At 30.0% G+C, this 20,839-nt stretch overlaps 3 protein-coding genes across 3 annotated transcripts; 2 read left to right on the forward strand and 1 right to left on the reverse strand.

Moving 5' to 3' along the window:
• Positions 1–764: 764 nt before the first annotated feature.
• OCT59_023735 (uncharacterized protein) lies at positions 765–2,467 on the reverse strand. The gene has a single exon (XM_025320317.2). It carries the CDS (start codon positions 2,315–2,317, stop codon positions 1,037–1,039), a length of 1,281 nt encoding a protein of 426 aa, XP_025171660.1. The 5' UTR covers positions 2,318–2,467; the 3' UTR covers positions 765–1,036.
• Positions 2,468–6,540: 4,073 nt separating this feature from the next.
• On the forward strand, positions 6,541–8,409 carry OCT59_023736 (uncharacterized protein; the record flags this gene model as incomplete). Its single annotated transcript, XM_066134920.1, has 5 exons — positions 6,541–6,783; positions 7,426–7,541; positions 7,611–7,672; positions 7,897–8,277; positions 8,360–8,409. The coding sequence occupies 5 exons, from the start codon at positions 6,541–6,543 to the stop codon at positions 8,407–8,409; spliced, it is 852 nt and encodes a 283-aa protein (XP_065990998.1).
• A 2,139-nt stretch (positions 8,410–10,548) lies between these two features.
• On the forward strand, positions 10,549–12,825 carry OCT59_023737 (uncharacterized protein; the record flags this gene model as incomplete). Its single annotated transcript, XM_025311430.2, has 1 exon — positions 10,549–12,825. The coding sequence occupies one exon, from the start codon at positions 10,549–10,551 to the stop codon at positions 12,823–12,825; it is 2,277 nt and encodes a 758-aa protein (XP_025171661.2).
• Between the last annotated feature and the right edge of the window lie 8,014 nt (positions 12,826–20,839).

A 20,839-nucleotide genomic window follows, 5' to 3' on the forward strand; every position in this document is an offset into this window, starting at 1 on the left:
TCTTCAAAACTTACATTAATTTGACCTAGCCACATGGGTTTTATTTTTTAAGAACAAAAATTTTTATTATCTGATCACACATCAAGAAATTAAAATTTTGTATCAGTTTACAACTTTACATGTTATAAAAAAATAAATACTATTAGATAAAATAACTACATCCTATTAATAATTTTTAATAGTAAAGTATATATTGATCTAAGCGACTTTATATGTTTTTTGAGTGGTCTGATGCCTATTTGTCACCCCAAAAAATCACGCCCACAAAAACGGAGGTGTGTTTACTTTAAATAATGACATAATTATGACAATCCGTTATCTTTATGATAGGTGAAATATCAAATGAAATTTTATCAAGTAACGTCGTAACGATTTATTATGAATGAATTAATAATTAAAAGTAAATTGAATTAAAAAATTAAAAGCCGATTGAATTAAAGGTAAATTGAATTAAAAGTTAATTTAATTAACAGTTAATTTAATTAAAATTAAAAAGTTAATCAAATGGTTAATTTATGTCGATCTACATGTTAAGATTGTTATGCGGTCGGTTTATTAATTTTATTGTGACAAACTAGCACAACCAGAAAAGATCCTTCTGGATTTGAGTTGGTAGATCAAAGAGTAAGAAATGTATATTCTTTGACATTTCGTTTTATGTACTTGTAGAAATAAATTATGCTTATATAATATAACCTTATGTTTAACGTAGATCATCAATCACATTGGGGAGGGGATACGTATAACAGCCGCTTTAATTTATTGAATTAAAAATAAATTAAAGACATTATTTTTTTTTGAAAAATTATTTTATTTATTTATGTATTAGTTATTATATTCTTTACAATTATTACAATTATTAACCGCTTATTTTTTTTTTTAAGCGGATTTTAAGCGGATTTTGAAAGAAAGTGTTTAGAATTTCTAATTAAAATACACCTAACCAGAGTCAAAAATTAAAAATTAAATAAAAAAAAAAAGATAAAGTGATTAAATACAATTTTACTATATGTCTATTTAAAGTATTCTACATATTTTATGCGCTTGGAGTACGTAAAAAGCTGTCTGGAGATCCATTCTTAAGACCTTCGACGACTCCCTTTGTTGATAAATTTTTAAGTGCCGTTGCCATTTCAGCTGGTGATTTGTTACCATCCTTGGCAATTAGAAGAGCTACAGTACCAGCAACATGTGGGGTGGCTTGAGAGGTGCCGGAAAATACTACACTACCATTATCGTCTTTAAAACTAGCACCTTGAATGTCCCGACCTGGAGCGAAAATGTCAACACATTTTCCAAAGTTTGAGAAATCTGTGATTGCGTCACTATCTTTTTCGGTAGCACCGACCGTGATAGCGCTAGGTTCAGATGCAGGTGATGTATTACAAGCATCCTGACTTTCGTTACCTGCGGCAACAACTACGTGAACACCAGCATCGGTAAGTTGTTTGACAGCATCGTTTACAGCTTTTGATTGAGTACCTCCAAGAGACATGTTGACAACTGAATTCTTATTTTTACTCTTACTGTGGGTTTCTCCTACAAAGTTCAATCCAGCGATAACTCCACTATTTGATCCAGAACCATCAGCGTCCAAAACTCTAACAGCAACTGGTGTGGCTTTTCTTGCTACTCCTAAAGTTTCTCCACATGAAATGCTAGCAACATGGGTACCATGACCATTTTCATCTTCTTCATTGCATCCATCACAGAAAGATCCTCCGAATTTGGCACGACCACCGAATTCTTCATGTGTAATTCGAATACCAGTATCGACAACAAAAACGTTTACGTCTTCTCCAGCAGAATCGGGGAAAGTATATTTTCCATCTATAGGTCGTTTAGCTTGATCAATACGATCAATGTTGAAAGTTGGTTTATTGTCTACTGCACGTCTAGTAAGTTGAGATGGTATTACATATTGTGTCTTAACAATACCATCTTCTTCAATATAATCAACATCATCCATTTTTTCAAGTTCCTTTGCAAATTGTAGTGTCATTTCTCCAGTAAGTCCAAAAAGATTAACAATTCCGAAACTAGCGAAAGTGGGTTTTCCTTTATTGCTAAGAGATTTAATTTTTTCGAAACTATCAATTTCTGCATCAAAACAATTTTTAAACAACTCATGTTGTCTTTTAGCAGCTTGCTCGTCTTTAAAGACAACGATAACTTTTTTCCCTTTACCATCAGACTTGGCATTGATTGATAATGTTTTAGGGCAATCAGTTTCATTTTTTGCTGATTCAACCGAGGAAAGCAAGAAAGTAACAATTACAGCGATAGAGAATATTTTAGTGAAGCGTGGAGCAACCATTTTTTTTTTTTTGATAATTAATAGTTTTTTAGGTAAGAATTTTAGGTAAAATATAATAAAAGAGGAGGGTGATGATTTAATGATTTATTCTATCCACACGGTGGATAAAGAATTTGTATTATAAAATGAGGGGAAGGAGAGATTAGACTCTGGTTAGGATTTTTTATTATTATTTTGATTTTTGATTTTTCGGATGAAGAAAATTGTAAAGCAAAACTGGTTTGTATTTATATACAAAAATTTCTCAAATTTGGAAAATAAATTTTACTTACGCATTGTTGTTAACGATTACGTTTTTAGTGAAGATTTTCAAGCAATATTAAACTCGGCCGTAGATCCTTGTTCGGTTTTAATGTACTGTAAGTTTGTTTCAAATTTTATACTTATTTACCAAAATTGTTATGTTGCACACACACAACAGGGCGGACGTCCCTCGAATTTGCAGATCATTTGCCGATCATTTATTTATGATGATGTCACATTAGAAAAAAGAAATGTCTATTTTTTATATTAATGGAAACATTTTCAGAAAAATTCTACAGATATTATTCCAAAATGTGATATATATATATGTATATGTATTTGCAAAATCGAAATATTATTGAAAATTTACTGATATAAATAATGATTTAACATTATTTATTAAAAATTTCATATCATTAATTTCTGTTAAATGTTAGAAATTTAACGGAATTAAATTCAAAAAATTTTGTGGCACAATTTGTATATTAATTTGTGGCATTAATTTATTAAATTTTATGGTACAACCTATTAATTTCATATTTAATTCAAAAAATTCTCCAATAATTAAAAACCTGTATTTTGTAACGGATTACTGTATTTGTCTGTATTATTTTTACTATAGATTGTATATAATATAGAGAATATTTATGCAAAGTTTCAAGTTTCGCCCACGCGCATTCACCTTCGCCCATCCGTTTAATAAATTGTTATATGTGACCGACAAGGTGATAAAAAGTATGTCCACTCTGTTTAGTTACACGGGTTCTCGTTTTTTATTATTTTATATTTTTACATAATATTAAAGAAAAATGCTAGTAATAAACGAGTTATCAGCCATTTTTGCAATTGACGCACGTCCTAAATGTGTGACAGGTTACGCCGAATATGTTGTTTAAAGTATGTGGCGTATTTTTTTAATAAAATCGCGTTTCAAATTTTTCAGCCAAAACCTCGTTTGTCGTTCTAAATGGAATTTCTGAGCAGACAAAATTACACCTCTACATATAATTTTAAGGTTTTGAACACAAGTTCATTAAGGTTTTTTTTTTTTTAAAAGAAAAGATTTTGTAAAAAACTGTCTGTGGCACATTTGTCGATCATTCCAAAAAAGTATTTAAACCTGTCACACATAGGATAATGCCCAATTGACCAAAGGTGATAAGTGCGACATATATTTAGCCAGTGATCTACATATATCTTTATATCAAAAAAAGAAAGGCCTAGACCGGTCTATGGCAAACGAAGTGTCAGCTGCCAGGTGCGTCGATTGATTAGAATTCCAGAATTGAAAAAAAAGTTTATTGGATGAAGTTAAATTTTTATTTAAAGATAAAATCATTAATCAATGCCATCTTTCAGAAGTTGAAACCGATTAGCATTAATTGGTTAATTAATTATCCTATTAAGACGGTTAATCAGTTAATCGATTAAACCATGATTCTGGCCAAAATTCTCTAATGCGGTGAAATTTAAGTCGTGTTATCCAAACCCACATAACGTCATAACCCGTCGAAATAAATTTTTCACGGGTGACTCTTAGGGTTGTTAACACAAATTAGCGAATAAATTACTTACAAAGCAATACAAACTTAATTTTTTGAATATTTTCGTCTTAGTGAAAAAAATATACCTTATTGTAAAATGTGATAAATATATTTTAAAAATGATACTTTTACAATGATACAAAAAAATCACATTATCATGAGAATATTTGTGTTAATATAATCCCTATTGACCATATTGATAACGCTTCTTATCTAAAAATATATACAGTATTTATTTCATTTTCACTTTTTATTTAAATTGATGAGTAACTTATTAATACCTTTAACGCTTATAAAATTTGAATTATCTTAAAGAAAATTTTTGGATGAATAAAAATAATAAATTCTTTTTGTGATAATTTTTGAAATGGTGAAACTTACCATCATAATTTATTTCAAAAATTACATAAACTATGCTCTATAAAAGTTTCTAAGAAAATTCGATCTTATGTCTGAGTTCTTTCAGAAATGATTATTTATTTTAAAATTTTTATAAACTGAAAACAGCAGAAATTTGATTTGAATTTTGTTTAATAAATCACTATTTCGGATCGATATAATCAAACTTTTTTTCATAATTATACTAAATAGTACTTAAGTAAAATTAAAAGTTTATTTGGAATATAACTGTATAGATTTTGTATTATATAATATTATTGTTTATATAATAAATATTTTACATAACGAGAAACTGTCGCCGGTTTTGAAATAGCGTGATCAGGTGATTTGAAAACAAAAAAGCCAGTGACTCTTTCTCGTAATTTTTAGTACAATTATTTTTTATAACGTACTGCGTAAATATTTATATTTACAATTACACACACAGAGGCCACCAAGGCTATTTTGCGTTTTTACAAACCTTTAAAATCCCACCCACTTTCAATTTTCGTACTTCCTATAGCTGCAGGTTGTGATCGCCGAGGAAGTGAAATGTTGTACGAACGCAATATTGGGCGATATTACCTTTTACGATTAATCCGGCTACGCTTACCCTTATGACAATCAATATTACATCATGAAGCTTTACCGTCAAATGATGCTACAGTATTCTTCATCGACTTCTGCACGACCAAATATGAATTTTATCATAACGATGATAATCACCAATTTTCGAAGAAAATAGTGAGCAAATACTTTAAACGGTTTCACTGACTATTAAAAGACAAACTGGTTGCATTACGTGATCGTATTAGAAAAACAAAAACTTTTGTAAGATTTTCATTCAAGACTTACGTCATATATTTACAGTCAAATGTCCTCAACCTGCGGCTTATACTATGTCGAAAAAACGATGGCGCTGTACTAAAAACCATAGTTTCATTCTTTCAACTTACGTTAGGGAACATATTCTACGCGATCACAAATTTTATAAAAATTATTTACAAAATAATTTAAACAAGAAGAAAATAATTCACAACAACCGTTTAGGTATTAATTACACTTGCACAGTTGCACTATCAAAAGATACACGGATCACCAATCTAGAAATTATGAAAAGGAAACCTATCGGAAAGCTACTTTTTTTAAACTCTACCGTTCCTTCACATATGATTTTGTACGTACAAAGAATCTAAGAACGTTGGGAACCGTATTACTCGGGTTAATGTTTCACTGTAACACTAACAATGAAGATCACGCCCGATGTACTCGTCAAATACTTGTTAAAGGCAAGTTCATTAAAACTATACAACATATTCCTCAGAAATTTGTGGCGCCTAAACTCCCTTTAGTACGTGCTCGTCAACTTACTTTTTCTTACTATGTATTTATACCTCTAATTAGCATTCTACACAAAGTTAGTACGGGTCTCATCCTTAAAATAAAATAAATAAAAAAAATAAAAAAACACAAAAAAAGTCGAAAAAAGACAATAAAAAATTTTACTAAAATACAAACCAACAATTTACAATGCAAACCTACCGTTTATAATGATCATAAACAATTTATATTAATTAAAAAATTATATATCAAAATTCTTACTAAATAAATAAATAAATAAATACTAAATAAAAAATATGATATTTCCTTTAGTAATTGAGCACAAAATATATTTTAATAATATATATAAATTTGACAAAGATAACAAAAGAACAATAAAATAACTATTTTGATTAATTTATTGCTATAAATTAAAAATTTCATATTAGTATATAAAATTCTCAAATATATACTATAAAATTTACAAAAAAACAAATTTCAACTATTATTAGTGATGGTATCGATAGAAGGTTTGAAGAACAATTTATTATAATATTAATATAATTGATTAAATTTTATAGAATCGAATACGAAACTGATGATTAAAATGAAAAAATTTCTGTTAAGGTACATAATTTTGGATCATCTTTATATTCTTAGTGCACCGAAAACAAAGAAAACAAAGTCCATCCCTATAAGAAATATGTATACGGAAAGGATACGTTTTGTATACATTTTATGTACGTTTCTATAGATTCCGTATACAAATTCCCAGATGAACTTGTGAATTTATTAACCGAATTATTTTTGGAAAGGAAAAATAAGGTGTTTACTCCTGGTGGTTTAACAGAAGAATACGATGTTCAATGTGGAATTGATCAGGGGGAAATTATCTCGCCGTTGTTATGGATAATTTACTACGACCCTCTGTTGTCAAAAATTAAAAATTCTGGTTTAGGATATAATATAGACGGTAAAAGGGTATTAAATTTATATGAAAACATTGATGAAAAAGTAGAATTGAATTTCCCGGGTTTGTCCTATATGGACGATACAAATTTCTTATCTGAAAATAAGGCTGATTTAGAAAAAATATTGGAGATAGCTGATTCCTTTTATAATATAAATGATATTAAGATCAATAAAGAAAAATCAGAATTACTTTGGAAAACAAAAAAGGGTCATAATATGTCTGAAATTGTAAAGATCAAGTTTGGAAATAAAGATTTGATAATTAAACCAGCAGACAAGAAAGGATCAGTCCGAATATTGGGAGTATGGTTCAATGCATATAATCGACGAGAACACGTGATCGCACAAATACGTGAAGAAGTTAGAAATTGTTGCGAGACAATGATATTAAGAAAAAAGTTATCGGATAAACAGATGAGTTTTATTTTCAATGTACTGATAATACCCAAAATAGAATATCATGCGCAAATGATTATATTGACCGAAGAAGAATGTAATTCCTTGATCGCCCCTTTTAGGATGCTTTACAAGAATAAGATAGGATTAGCAAGAACAGCTCCTAATGCTTTAATGCATACGAGGGAATTCTACAATTTAAAAAATTTTTCCGATAATCAATTACAAGCTAAAATTACGAATTTTATAATACAGATTAACGACAATAACGAGTTAGGACAAGTTACTAGAATAAGGCTTTATAATTTACAAGAGTTACTTTTACTAGTAGATGATCCATTATCATCTTTAACCGTGAACGATATCATAAGGTATAAGAAGATATTTAGGGCACAATTAAGAAATTCCTTTCTGATCGAAAATATTCTTTTAATGAAAAGCCATGGATTTGATGTTAAAAATAATAATAATTCAACAAAAAATTTAATGAAAGTACCAGGAGGTAACGTTAGAATTAAAGATATTATCGGTGAAAGATTATTTTTTAAAAATATTTTATCTTTGAAAAAATTGAATGTCGTTTTTTTGGATCAAATTTTGACTTTAGATGGAAAAAATATGTTAATATTTAAAGAAGTATTTGATAAAAAATTTAATACATTTGGATCGCGGAATAAGAGTTTAATTAAAAATCTTGGGAAGAATTAGAAAATAGAATTTTAATAGACTCTGAAAATAATAGAAAAATTAAAAAAGAAATTTATGACAAACTTTCGCATGGTTTAGCAAAAAATTTAAAGGGAACGGATATTAAACCAGTAGCAGTTGATCCATTATCGTGGAAATCCTTTGTAGCTGTAGTAGGAAGTAACTCAAAAGTTATTTATGGGAAAAAATATAATACGATGAATGGATGGATAATAATGGAACATTTTGAAGTATTAAGTAATCCAATGGATATGTCCATAGTGATGAGGAAATGTGAAGGTTGTGCTTTGAATGAGAGAGATAAATTATCGAACGAATATTTATACAAGAATTCGTCTTGTTTATTAGCGTCGAGAACTGATTGTACATTTTATTTAGAAAATATAAAAAATTCGAAAGGTATTTTAATGAAATCGAGTGAGTCTTATATAATAACAGAATTTATACAAGAACATTTCGAAGGTTTTTTATTACATGATAGTATCTTTTCTTGTAATCCGTATTTACACGGGTGGGATGATGCTATATTAATCGAAAATAATTATGAGTTTAATAATGTGATAGAAAATATATTTTTAAAGAAAAATCGAATAATAATATAAGTATAGAAAAAATATTGAGTATCAATTTAAAGATAAAAAGTTTAGAGAAGGTATATATTTATATAGACGGGTCCGTTATTAATAGTGGGACCGAGAATATAGAAGGGTTAGCAGGTATTAATATTTATGATAATGAGCATAATTTCATTGATGAAATGTATTTTTCGATTGAAAATTGGATATCACCAATCAAGGCGGAAACGGCTGCATTTTTAATAGCGTTAATTATTGCGTTCAACGTTGAAAACGTTAAAATTTTTACCGATAGCGAAAATGTTTATAGAAAATATTATAATATCGTTAAAGAAAATTCGATTTACGGTGCTAGGAAAATATTAAAAGAAGAAAATAATATATATATGTGGGCACTTATAAGACAAATGTTAGTTAAAGATAAGATTATAGTGCCAACGCTAATCAAGATAAAAGCGCATGCCGATAATGTTTATCATAATTTATTAGATAAAAATATTAAAGAAAAATATGGAGATCTTGATAGGGTTTATTCGATTAATGTTAATTATAGTAATATTGATGACATTAATTATGTTGTTATCTGGAATAATATTGTGATAGAAAAACGACTGCGACATTTTATTCGTCAATATACAGATGTACGGAATTTTGAACAATTTTTAAACTTACAACGAAATGCGAAATACAGAAAGAATCAAATTGATTGGTATATTACATTTGAATATTTGAAAGAAAAAGAAGGCGCTTTAGTGACTAGTTTGTGGACATCTAAAAGGCGTCGTAAGAAAATGCAAAAACTGATAGAAGAAATACCTACAATTGAACATTGTAAAAAGTCCCTATTTGATTTATTTAAAGATTGGAAATGTCCACGATGTGAAAAGAAAAAAGAAACTTTTAACCATGTTTGGAGATGTAAATCTCAAAAAAAGATGATGATGTTAATTACAAAAAATTCTTTTGAATTTCTTTTCAAAGAAATTTCAGATTTAAATTGTTATGAGATTAAAAAGGAAGAATTTCTTAAATTTTTTCAAGAGAAAACTTATTGTATATTATCAGAGGATACAGATAATTTAACGTTTATAGATGTTATTAAAGGGTTATTTCCTTTAGATATTACGAAGTTCTTAATAGATATTAAGATAAATAAGGATCATCGAATGGCGTTAAGTGTCTCATTTTTAGAATATGTTTACGATGAAACCTTTAAGATTTGGGAGGACAGATGTGAAGTAGAAATTAAGAAAGAAAAAGCTTTTCGAATTAATAGAGCGAAAAAAATGTCAACGAAAAGTTACGATCCCGAATATAAAAATAGGCTTGACGGGTTAACCACGCCACTATATAATAGGGCTGAGGGTTTGCTTGCTGGGATTTATTTTAATAAAAAGCCTTTGGATTTTACAGTTTTTGTGAACCGGATTATGTTTAGTTTTTTTTAATTTTTTTATTATTTTCTATTTTGTTCGCCCGATAGGGTGAGTTTTATTTTGGTTCTTATTTTATATAGTTCTATTTTCATTTAATCTGGTTTGTTAGGGGTGATTTAATTTATTATTTCATTCTAGATATTTAGTTTAGTATTATTGATTAGATAGTTTTTTTACTATAACTGTTATCAAACTAAAGACATAATTGTAATTTCGTTGATCAATTTAATTAATAAAAGTTCGTTTGTTAGCCAGGGAAAAAAAAAAAAAAAAAAAAATAGATTCCGTATACAAATTCCAATAAGCAATTCATTTTTGAACATTTTTTAAAAAAAACTGATGTATACGAAATGTATACGGAAAAAATCAATCATACGGAATGTATACGGAATTTTTAAACTTAATATTTTTAGAAAATAATTTTACAAAAATCTCGTATCATAACACGAGATCACGTGATTGTTTATTGTTTTGTTATGATACGTTTTTTGTTTTTATATAAACCCTTACTTTTTTTTTTTAATATATGAGCTTTTCCACGTCGATCTTCTGTCCAAAAATTAGCTAAAGAACACTACATAGAAAAATATTTTTCCTACTTATTAACATACAAAAATTATTAAATTTTTAGACTTCCCAACGTGAAAAGCATATAATAGATGGCGCAAAACACTCGCTCAAAAAATTCAAGAAAATTCTCTCATAAGGCTCAACTAGAAACTCATACTAGTCTTACTGATGAAGCAATAGTCGCTGAGACCTATAGTGACGACTCAAACTCACCCCTTGATCAAGGGCTAACAAAACGAACAAAAACAGATACAGTATCAGACGATACTTACTCTGAACCCAAAGTCAATAATGATATGGATATTGACAAAAACTTAGAAAAAGAAATTGTTGTTTCCCCGAATTCTGACACCGAATCACGTGATCCCATTAGTGCAAATAAACAAACACCAATCAACACAGAATCGGATGACATGATCACAGATCTTCCAAACAAAGATACTAATGGAGCTTTTGCTCCCGGATCATCCAATACACAAAATACACAACAACAAAACAATGACGAAATTACACGGAGCATTCTTATTTTTAAAGAAAATCCCTCCACCACAAATTGCCAATATTTTATTTTTTTCACGAAGGAACAATTTGACGCCAACAAATCTAACAATGAAATTATAAATTCAATCAAAAATGCATTTCTTACAATACATCACGCTATTGGTTACAAATACCAAAAGAAAGCTACCCTGGAATTTTTCACGGTGCAAATTAATAACGAAGAATGTTATAACAATATAGTTGACAAACCGATAGCACTCCTTAACAATATTACCCCTCGTCCATACTCAAAAGATTTAATCGATCAATTGATCGCTACCAAACTTAATAAAATTGAAGAATGTACCGTTAAATTGGCAAACGTCCCATTCAACTATGACGTAAACCTTCTCATCAAACACTTTGCTAATTTTACAAAACAGTCTATTGCCAGTTTTAAAGAAATCAAACCTAATCTTAAAAGAAGAAGACCACTAGACAACAGGAATACCCAACGCACTCAATCACCTACCTATAAACAAGTGATTATCACTTTTGACAAGAGATCAGCTGTTGAATATTTATTCGCCCAACATAAATGGGGAATACTTATAGAAAACTTTCTAGTTCGTACTTTACCAATAGATGTAAATTCTCAAATTTACAAACAGCGAAACACTCCCACATATGTAGTCACAGGTATACCACTTAACGCCAATATTTTGGACCTAGAACCCCTAATTAACCACGTCAAAGGTAGATCCTTGGCATTCGTTCCAACCAACCCGAATTCATTACACAAAGTAGCATATATTTATACGGATTGTAAAATAGATGATCAATCTAGCATTATTAAAAAATTTGACACACCATTTAACGGAGCCAAACTCTTTATTTTTCCGGCATCACAGAAAAAGTATACAGACACTTGTGGATATTGTGGTGACGATAATCACACGATTAATGATTGTAAAGAAACAGACTATGTACTACTACCAAACAATCGTGGCCGACGTTTTAGGAAAAAATTTCTGGCCAGACCCAACAAATTTACGATGGATGATTCAAATAAATCCGTATATAATCGTATTAGAATAATCACCAGATCTACGCCCAATGAGCATAATCCCAACCATAATGGTCCTAATCAATCGTTACATTCAAAACCAAAATACCCTAACAATACCAATTATAATCATAATCAAACACAGTATCAACAACCAAGATATGGTAAAAGTATCAATAATACACAATCAATCCCACATGGATCATGGTCACATCCTACCGAAGAATCTAGGTATAATTCTTCAAATAAAGGTAAAGGACGCAAACAGGACAACGATATCGAAGAACTTAAAAAACAAATCACACATCTCAACACTATTATCAAAGACCTTAGTTCACAAATTAAAGGCCTAGATATTACTCAAAAAACCCATAATAAAGATATTAAATTATTACAAGAACAAGAACGTCGTCATGCAGAGGACATCGAAAAAATTAGAGTGGAATGTGAGAAAACCAATACAACCATTACTAAACAGTCAGAGATCATTAGTGACATCCCAGAAATGGCATCAATCCTGAGAAACATTAACAACTCAGGGATATTAACACATTACCAACCACAACAAGAGGCATATGGTACACATAATTACGCCCATCCACCTCACAATTTATACGTCGAGGAACACGTACATCAACAAGAAGAGATCTATAGTGAATACGAGGATTCTAATAATGGCTACGAATCTTCAGATACAATTAATACCCGCATATTTCCTGATGATGATAATTATACATCATCACATCCCACATCATCTTCATTCCCCTCTATAACATCAAGAGTAGGTGGTTTCCTCGGTCTCAACCAGAGACAACAATAATCATTGATTATTGCCCTATACACAAGTATTATCTCTCAACTATCAGGGTGGATTAATGATTAACAACAGTAATAATACACACACTTCTGGCGTCGAAAACCAGAAATTTTCTCCTTTTTCTAAAATTAAACATCTTATTTCTTCAAATAATCCTTTTAAAAATACTAAAAAAACTTCAAAATTACAAAATCAAAAAAATAACATTAATAATATTGACAATACAGATACCCCTCAAATTGAACAACATTCTTATCCCACTTTAATTTTCGCTACCCATAACATTCAAGGTTCCCTCAATCAAAAAAGAGACGATTTGTTATTATATATGATGGAACATGACATTGACTGTCTCTTCGTTTGCGAGACCAACATTGTAGACCCAAATTTTTCACCCACACTTAAAACTGCGTGGCAAAAAATTATAGCACCAATACATAATAATTCTAATAATACCTTTTATTTTATTAACAATCCAGATCTGGAACACAGAGGTTCAGGTAGTACTTTCATACTGACAGAGAAATTACATAAACATCTACAAACAACAAAGATATTGGATCATGGTCGTTGTATAAAGATTACGCTTAATTTCAAAAATCACAAAATATTCAACATCTATGGAATTTATTTACCAAGTGGTAAAGATAAGTCAAATGAACACATTAAAAAAATGAGACTTAATAACATCTGCAAAATTCTTTTTGATGATATCGCTAAAACAAAATCACGTGACCACAATTATACCACGATAATGGGGGATTTTAATATTAATTATTCCAAAGAGATCCTTAAAAAAGGAAAATCAATTTCATATATTGACGCCATGGACAAAATCAAAAACAACCAACTAGAACAATGGATGTGTTACAAAATATTAAAACTATTAAATTTTACCAATATAGCGACAACCTTCAAAAAAGAATCGGAGAAAACATGGTTTTCTTCTTGTACTAGTTCAGCTTCCTTCACTACTGTTGATTATATCTGGGCATCTAACAATCTTAATGATATTATCATTGACTTTAATTTAACAAGAACAACTTACTCTTCAGACCACGCCATGTTGATGTTCACTTTTGAACATCCAAACAATTCTTTTGTTAACTTAAAGAATTTCAACAAGTCACGTGATACAGGAAAATCCTTCAACAATAGATATAACCTTAATAGCATTCAAAAAGAGGACTGGGTCACATTTAATAATATAGTTAATGAAAAACTCATAAGGTTGCAGGATATACCACATTATTCAACTAAAACTCAAGTATCAGCAGCGATGAATATTTTCAACTCCATCATCACAGATTCCTTGAACGAAATGAAGGTCGCTAAAATTAAAGTAACTCCAAGGCGCAATAATTTACCACTGGCTTTACGTAAAAAATATAATCATATTCACCAACTCAACTCTATACAAGCTACAGTAAAAGAAGCGTTATATATAGAATCAGATCAATTTAAATTAAAAATTCCCTCTAGTGCTGAACAACATAAAGGATTAAAAAATAATTTTGACCGCCATTGGAGACGAAAATCAAATTGGCTTATCAAATTATTCCGCCAATATAATGTACGAAATGGGATTGCACTATATAGTCAAACTTTAAATTCGGTCGAAGAGTTAGAGAGTGTCCATATCAATATTGTTAATCTAATCGATCATATCAACAATGAAATCGTCAAAGAACGAAACGCTTGGGATGTCCAGCAAATCGAATATTTCATTAATAGATGAAACGAAGACTTAAAAACTAATCAGAAAAGAGCATTAAATTCTATTTTAGAAAGAAATCCCAGAAAGATTATCCTTGATCGTCTTAAATTTTATGAAAATGGCGATATTCAATATATGACAGACCATCAGATCATTAACGAGAAAGTTAACTCACACTTTCAAAATATAGGTTCCTCAGACACATCACCTAATGTATACAATCCTTTAATAGAAATGCCACATCCCTGGCGTTCCGTTTACTCACCGAAGACAATCAATGATCTGGACGCCATCAAAAAACTCATAGATCCAATTACCGTTGATGAACTTCAATTAATGATCAAAACGTTACCGAATCATAAAGCTCCAGGACCTTCAGGCATATCATATGAATTGATAAAAAAACTACCATCATCGTTCTTGAAAGAACTTGTAGACTTTTATAATCACATACTTTCTACTGGTATCTTACCGGATTCATGGCAAGATGCACTTTTATATCCAATCCCAAAACCAATTTGGTGGGATAATGATATTAAACATACACGTCCTATCGTTTTATTAGACACCTTTAGAAAATTACTTGTGAAAATTATTAACGCACGTCTTAATTATTACTTAAGTTCAAATAAGATTCTACAACCTAACAATAGAGCAGGTACTCAAGGATCATCCTGCATGGAAATCATTTTCACGATTCAAAGCGCTATTACTGCGGCTAAACAACTCAACAAAAAGCTCTATATCATGATTCAAGATCTCTCAAAGGCTTATGACCGGGTTAATATTCCTTTACTAAGACGCGCCCTTTTACGTATATGTATACCTGATAATCTAATAGACTTCATTATTAATCTCTTTACTGATCGAAAGAATTCAGTACTTTTTGAAAACTTTATTGGAGACCAATATGACGTACTTAATGGTATAGATCAAGGCGAATCTATTTGTCCGCTCTTATGGGTCATTTATTATGATCCCATGTTTCAATTAATTAATGAAACGACAGATAAGGAATACATGGGTATAGAATTTGAGACTTCGTTGCCTAGAAATATTCATCGTTTTGATATAGATGATCGGCATATTGAAAAATTTTCAGCAAAGGTTCTGGGATATTTAGACGATACCACTTGGTTGACTAGTGACCTTAATTGTCTACAAAAGAATTTGGAAATTGCAGATAGTTTTTATCAATTAGCCAACATTAAAATTAATAAGGACAAGACGGTAATTTTATCCAACGATAAAAAAGAACAATCGGATATTATCAACATTTCCTTTGGTAATGACTCAATTAATGTGAAATTACAACCGATGGGTAAAGGTACACGCATTCTTGGAGTTCACTTACATGCTGATGGAACCAACGCCACCACTCTTTCAAAAATTAATAGTATGGTTAATTATACATCATTCCTTATTAGACGGAAGAAACTCACTCATGATCACGTGATCTATGTTATTAACAAAGTGATCATTCCACGGATAGAATATTTATCCCAACATATTTTCTTCCAGCCTCTTATTGTGCAAAACTTAACTCACGATTACGCTCTTTATTCAAAAATTCCTTACAATTACCACGCAACACTTATAACTCAGTTATCCATAGTAGGATTTACCCTCACATTGTGAATATCTTCGACAATCAACTAAAAGCACAATCAGCGTTATTTTTCGCACAAGCTAACTGTCCATTTACCAGTGATATTATTAAATTTCTTTTATTATTAACACAACAAAAATATAATTTACCTTTTAATCCATTTGATTTTTTTACTTTATTTGATTCCCCATTACGACGTTTCACTAGATTAGAAAGTTTATTTGTTTTTTTTTAAATTTTATAATATTTCGGTAACTTCCCATTTTAATTTTAAGGTTAGAGGTGGTGTGTACCCTATTTCTCACTATGTGATTGATCAATCGTTCTTATATAGTCATTTGATGAGTTTACGTACTAAAGGTATTATGTTCTTGGATCAGATAATCACTGAAGAGTCAGCTTATTTAAAGGATTACAAAGATATTAAAAAATCTCTGCAATGCAAAAAAGGTAGAATTCCGAGATGGTATACCTTTCTTAAGGATAATTTAACGATAAATAGCAATAATAGATTGAATATTGAACTAGATCAACCTATAATAAAAAGTCATAATGTGGAACGTCTCAAACCACCTAATATATCACGCGACGCTTTTCATCACAAAGGACCTAGTAAATGGGTTACAACCTGGTCACCTAATATCATTGACGTTGTATATGGAAAAGCCATTACTTCTACCAATTTTGAACATATCGTCCCTTTCTTATATGCTGAACATTGGATTAAAGTTCCTCTAAACGCTTCGACTTCAACACCTCGTTCACGTCCAAACATTATCCAACCATGTCCAGGTTGTCAATTACACTTTCCTTATTATATTGGTGATAATAGAATCTCATGTATCCTAAAAATTCCTTACTCCAAAATTATCCGTGCATATATCCTACAAAAATCTAATATAGACTTGTACTCTTCCTGGTTACCTACCCGTCTACTCAAGATAGCCAAAGTTCTTAAACACAATCATGAATATTATAAGGTCGTAGCGTATAATGATTACTTAATCCGCGGGGGTTTAATAACAGCTGATTCTATCCAAGCTGATTCGTTAGATAATGCTATTCCCGGAAATCTTAATTACCAACTACTTACAGTTTTAATTAAAGATCGTTTAATTCAAGCTAATCTATGGAGTTTGGCACAACAAGTTCATCACTACCCGTTTTTTGAATTATATACGGATGGATCCTTTAATAATACCCCTGGTATCAATGAATTTCACATGGGCTATGGTTGGCATATATCTAATATACAAAATCAAGATTTCTCATATTGTGGTTCTATTGAACACTTTCCTTCAGCGACAAAAGCTGAAATCATGGCCATTTTAACCGCTCTAATTATTTTACCTGGTGGTTCGGACGTCACGATTTTCACTGACTCTCAAGCTGCGATTTCCAATTTCCAGAAATCTGCACATTTACAATATGTTTCTCCACGCCGATTCAACAAAATTAATTATATGTCTCTTTGGTCTGCGATTCATCACATTATTAAAAAATTATCGCTTAATGTTAAACTGATTAAAGTTAAAGCACATTCGTCTTCAGCTGATAATGACAAAGCGGATGCTCTAGCTAAAATGGGTCATTTTAAAACTCCTCCCACGTCAATTACTCTCCATGGTATCCCTAATTTAAATATTTCCTTGGAATGGAATAATGAGATCACGATAGATAAAGATATTAGGAAGACGGTTGGCAAGATCATAGATTATAGATGGTTAGATAACCACATGAATCACAATAATTTATCAGACATATACAAGTTCACACAACATAATATGATCAATTGGTCTTTGACATCAAAATTTTTTCATCATAATTCAAGAGACACATATACCGATGACAAACATAGTAAAGATATTAGTTGGATTATTAAATCGTCAACTGGTACGTTACCAACCCTCGACTTTTTAAATCGGAACTTTCCAAAATTAATCAAAGATGACACCAAGTGTATGCTCTGTAACTCAGCAGAAGAGAGTAACGATCATATTTGGAAATGTCCAACCCTATTACCACATATTCGTTCGACTTTCAGACTTCTAGCTGATCAAGCTCAGACGTTCCTTCAAAAATATGCAGATAAATTGAATCTATGTATTACTGACTCTATCAAATACTCCAACACTTTTTGTTGGTCCTTTTACAACGATGCACCAATCACGGATAATGCAACCTTACTTTTACGATCTTATGTATCAGAAGACCTATTTCGTACATTTAGAACCCACTTTCTTACACAAGGAGCGACGATTAAAGCCATACTTAAATTTATGGAAACAGCGACACGTTTAATTAAACGTAATATTTGGAAAGTTCGATCTGCCGCGTGGAAAGATAAAAAACGTAGGTTACAGATAACGAAAAAGAGTTTTAAAAATTATCAACGTGATCCTCGTATGAAGACTACCAGAGCGCCCAGACGTCGTAACATTGGCTATATTTGCCCTCAAACAGTATCGTTATAATAATTATAATCGTTCTGATCTCATTTTTATTATATTAGCATCTTCAAATTTTTTACATAGTAGTGTTTTTTTTAATCAATTAACTTATGATTTATCAGATGATATTTCCTATTATTCTTCTCCTCATTATTCCCGTATTTTAATGGTTTAGTTACCTACTGCTAGATTATGTGCTTTTTATATATATTTTAACTATCTTTATTCGGTCGGGTTTTTAGATAGTATTTCTTATAATCTAGTTAGGGCCCGATTTATTTGGGCGATGATTCGACATTGTGTTATTTTATAATTGTTTTTATTAGTTTGTATTATGTTCAATGTTTTCTCCTGGCTAGCCTTAAAATAAAATAAATAAATAAATATAAACCCTTACTTTGATGAGTTTGATCTTCCGATCTTCCTTTCTGTCTTTCCCTTCCTTCTCTTTTCTCTTGTCTTATTTTTGTTATTTTTTCTAAATTTTTCTTCTTTTTTCGTCACCCCTCTTTTAAAAAAAAATTTTTTTTTCGTACCTCACTTTAAATTTTTTTTTTTCATCACTCTCTCCTTTAAAAAAAAATTTTTTTTTTGATTTTATTCTTTTATTCCCACTCTTCTTTTTTTTTAAAAAAATTTTCTTCTTTCTATTTCTATTTCCTCTTTATAAAAAATTTTTATTTTTCTAACTTTGACGTCCTCCTTTAAAAAAAAATTTTTTTTAACTTTCCTAACTTCGTTACTCTCTTTTTAAAAAAATATTTTTTTTGATTTATTCTTTATTCCCCTTTCTTTTTTATTTATATTTATCTCTTTTTTTATTTCATAGGCCAGCAGATTTTTTTTTGTGAGAAGACTCAGTTTCTTTTTTCTTTTTTGTAGATCAGTTTGGGAGTCCTTTCCTTTTTGTAGGATTGTTCAGGATTTTTTTCTTTTTTTAGGTCAGTTCAAATTTTCTTTTTTTTTTGTAAGTTGGGTTCAGATTCTTTTCTTTTTGTAGGTTGTTTCGGTTTTGTTGCTTCAGAGTCTTCTTTTTTTGTAGGTCAGTTTTGGATTTATTTTGTTGTTTTGGTTTCTTTTTCATCAGATGCTTCATAATTCTTTTCATTTATGTAGGTCAGACATTCTGGAGTTCTCTTTCTTTTTTTGTAGGAATACTGACCTTTGGTGACTTGGACGATTGCAGATACTATATGAAGGGGGGTTTTGTTCCAATTAAGTTAGACGTTCTTATGTTTCTTTTTTTGTTTTTTTAGGTTGTTTGACTCCAAATGAACCTGAACTTATAGATAATTTTGGTTGCAATAGGTGGTTTTAATAAGGAGGAATTTTCATAATGTATTTGTATTTTGTTTATTTTTTATTTTTTATCTAATTTAATAAAGTAAAATTAGATTTATGTAAATATAATTATAGTAAACTGTAATACAAATAGTAAATTCAGTGAAATCGTATAAATTTCGTGATAAAATCAGTGATCAAATCATGTAAATTCCATATGAATTCCGTGCAAATTCCGTATCCAAACCATATTTTTAGTGATACGGAATTGTGCATTTTTCCGTATCCTATTATGATACGTTATTTCTAAGGAAAAAAATCGTATAAAAACTTTATAAAAAACGTATCCAATTTTTTTATAGGGCATTGGTTCAACCAAGATGACTGATCACGTGCGTGGTCAGCAGTTGCTGACCATCGTTCACGTGAAATATCAGACACATTTACGCTTTATTGATCAGGTTATCTTAGGCGGCGTAGTTTCTCCTAGGTTAGCTCTCCTCTTCTTCGAAGGGTGAGGTCCTGTGTGGGATGAGGATTCGTGATATATTAGTTTTTTGTACTCACGTACCGAGTTACTTTTATCAGTTATGGACTCGCGTCCACTACTCTTCTCGAAATAAAATAAAAATAAAATAAATTTTTTTATTGAATCAGGTGATTTATCGATCAATTAAAAAAAACCCACGATATAAACCAACCGCTTATTATCATGGGTAATTTTATTTATTAGAAAATTATATAACAAAAAATTCTTATTTATTTTCGTTAGCTCATCAAAAAAATTAAATAAATAAATAAATAAATTTGATGTTTTCTTTAATAATTGAAGCACGAAATATTTCTAATATTATATTATAAATTTGATAACGATAAAAAAGACTATTATTTTCATTTTAGGTAGGGGGGATATCTATAAATTTCTATAATGTTTCTTTTGTTACGTTTTTATAAAATTTT

Source organism: Rhizophagus irregularis, chromosome 4 (assembly GCF_026210795.1).
Source record: "Rhizophagus irregularis chromosome 4, complete sequence".
In the NCBI taxonomy this organism is placed as follows: domain Eukaryota; kingdom Fungi; phylum Glomeromycota; class Glomeromycetes; order Glomerales; family Glomeraceae; genus Rhizophagus; species Rhizophagus irregularis.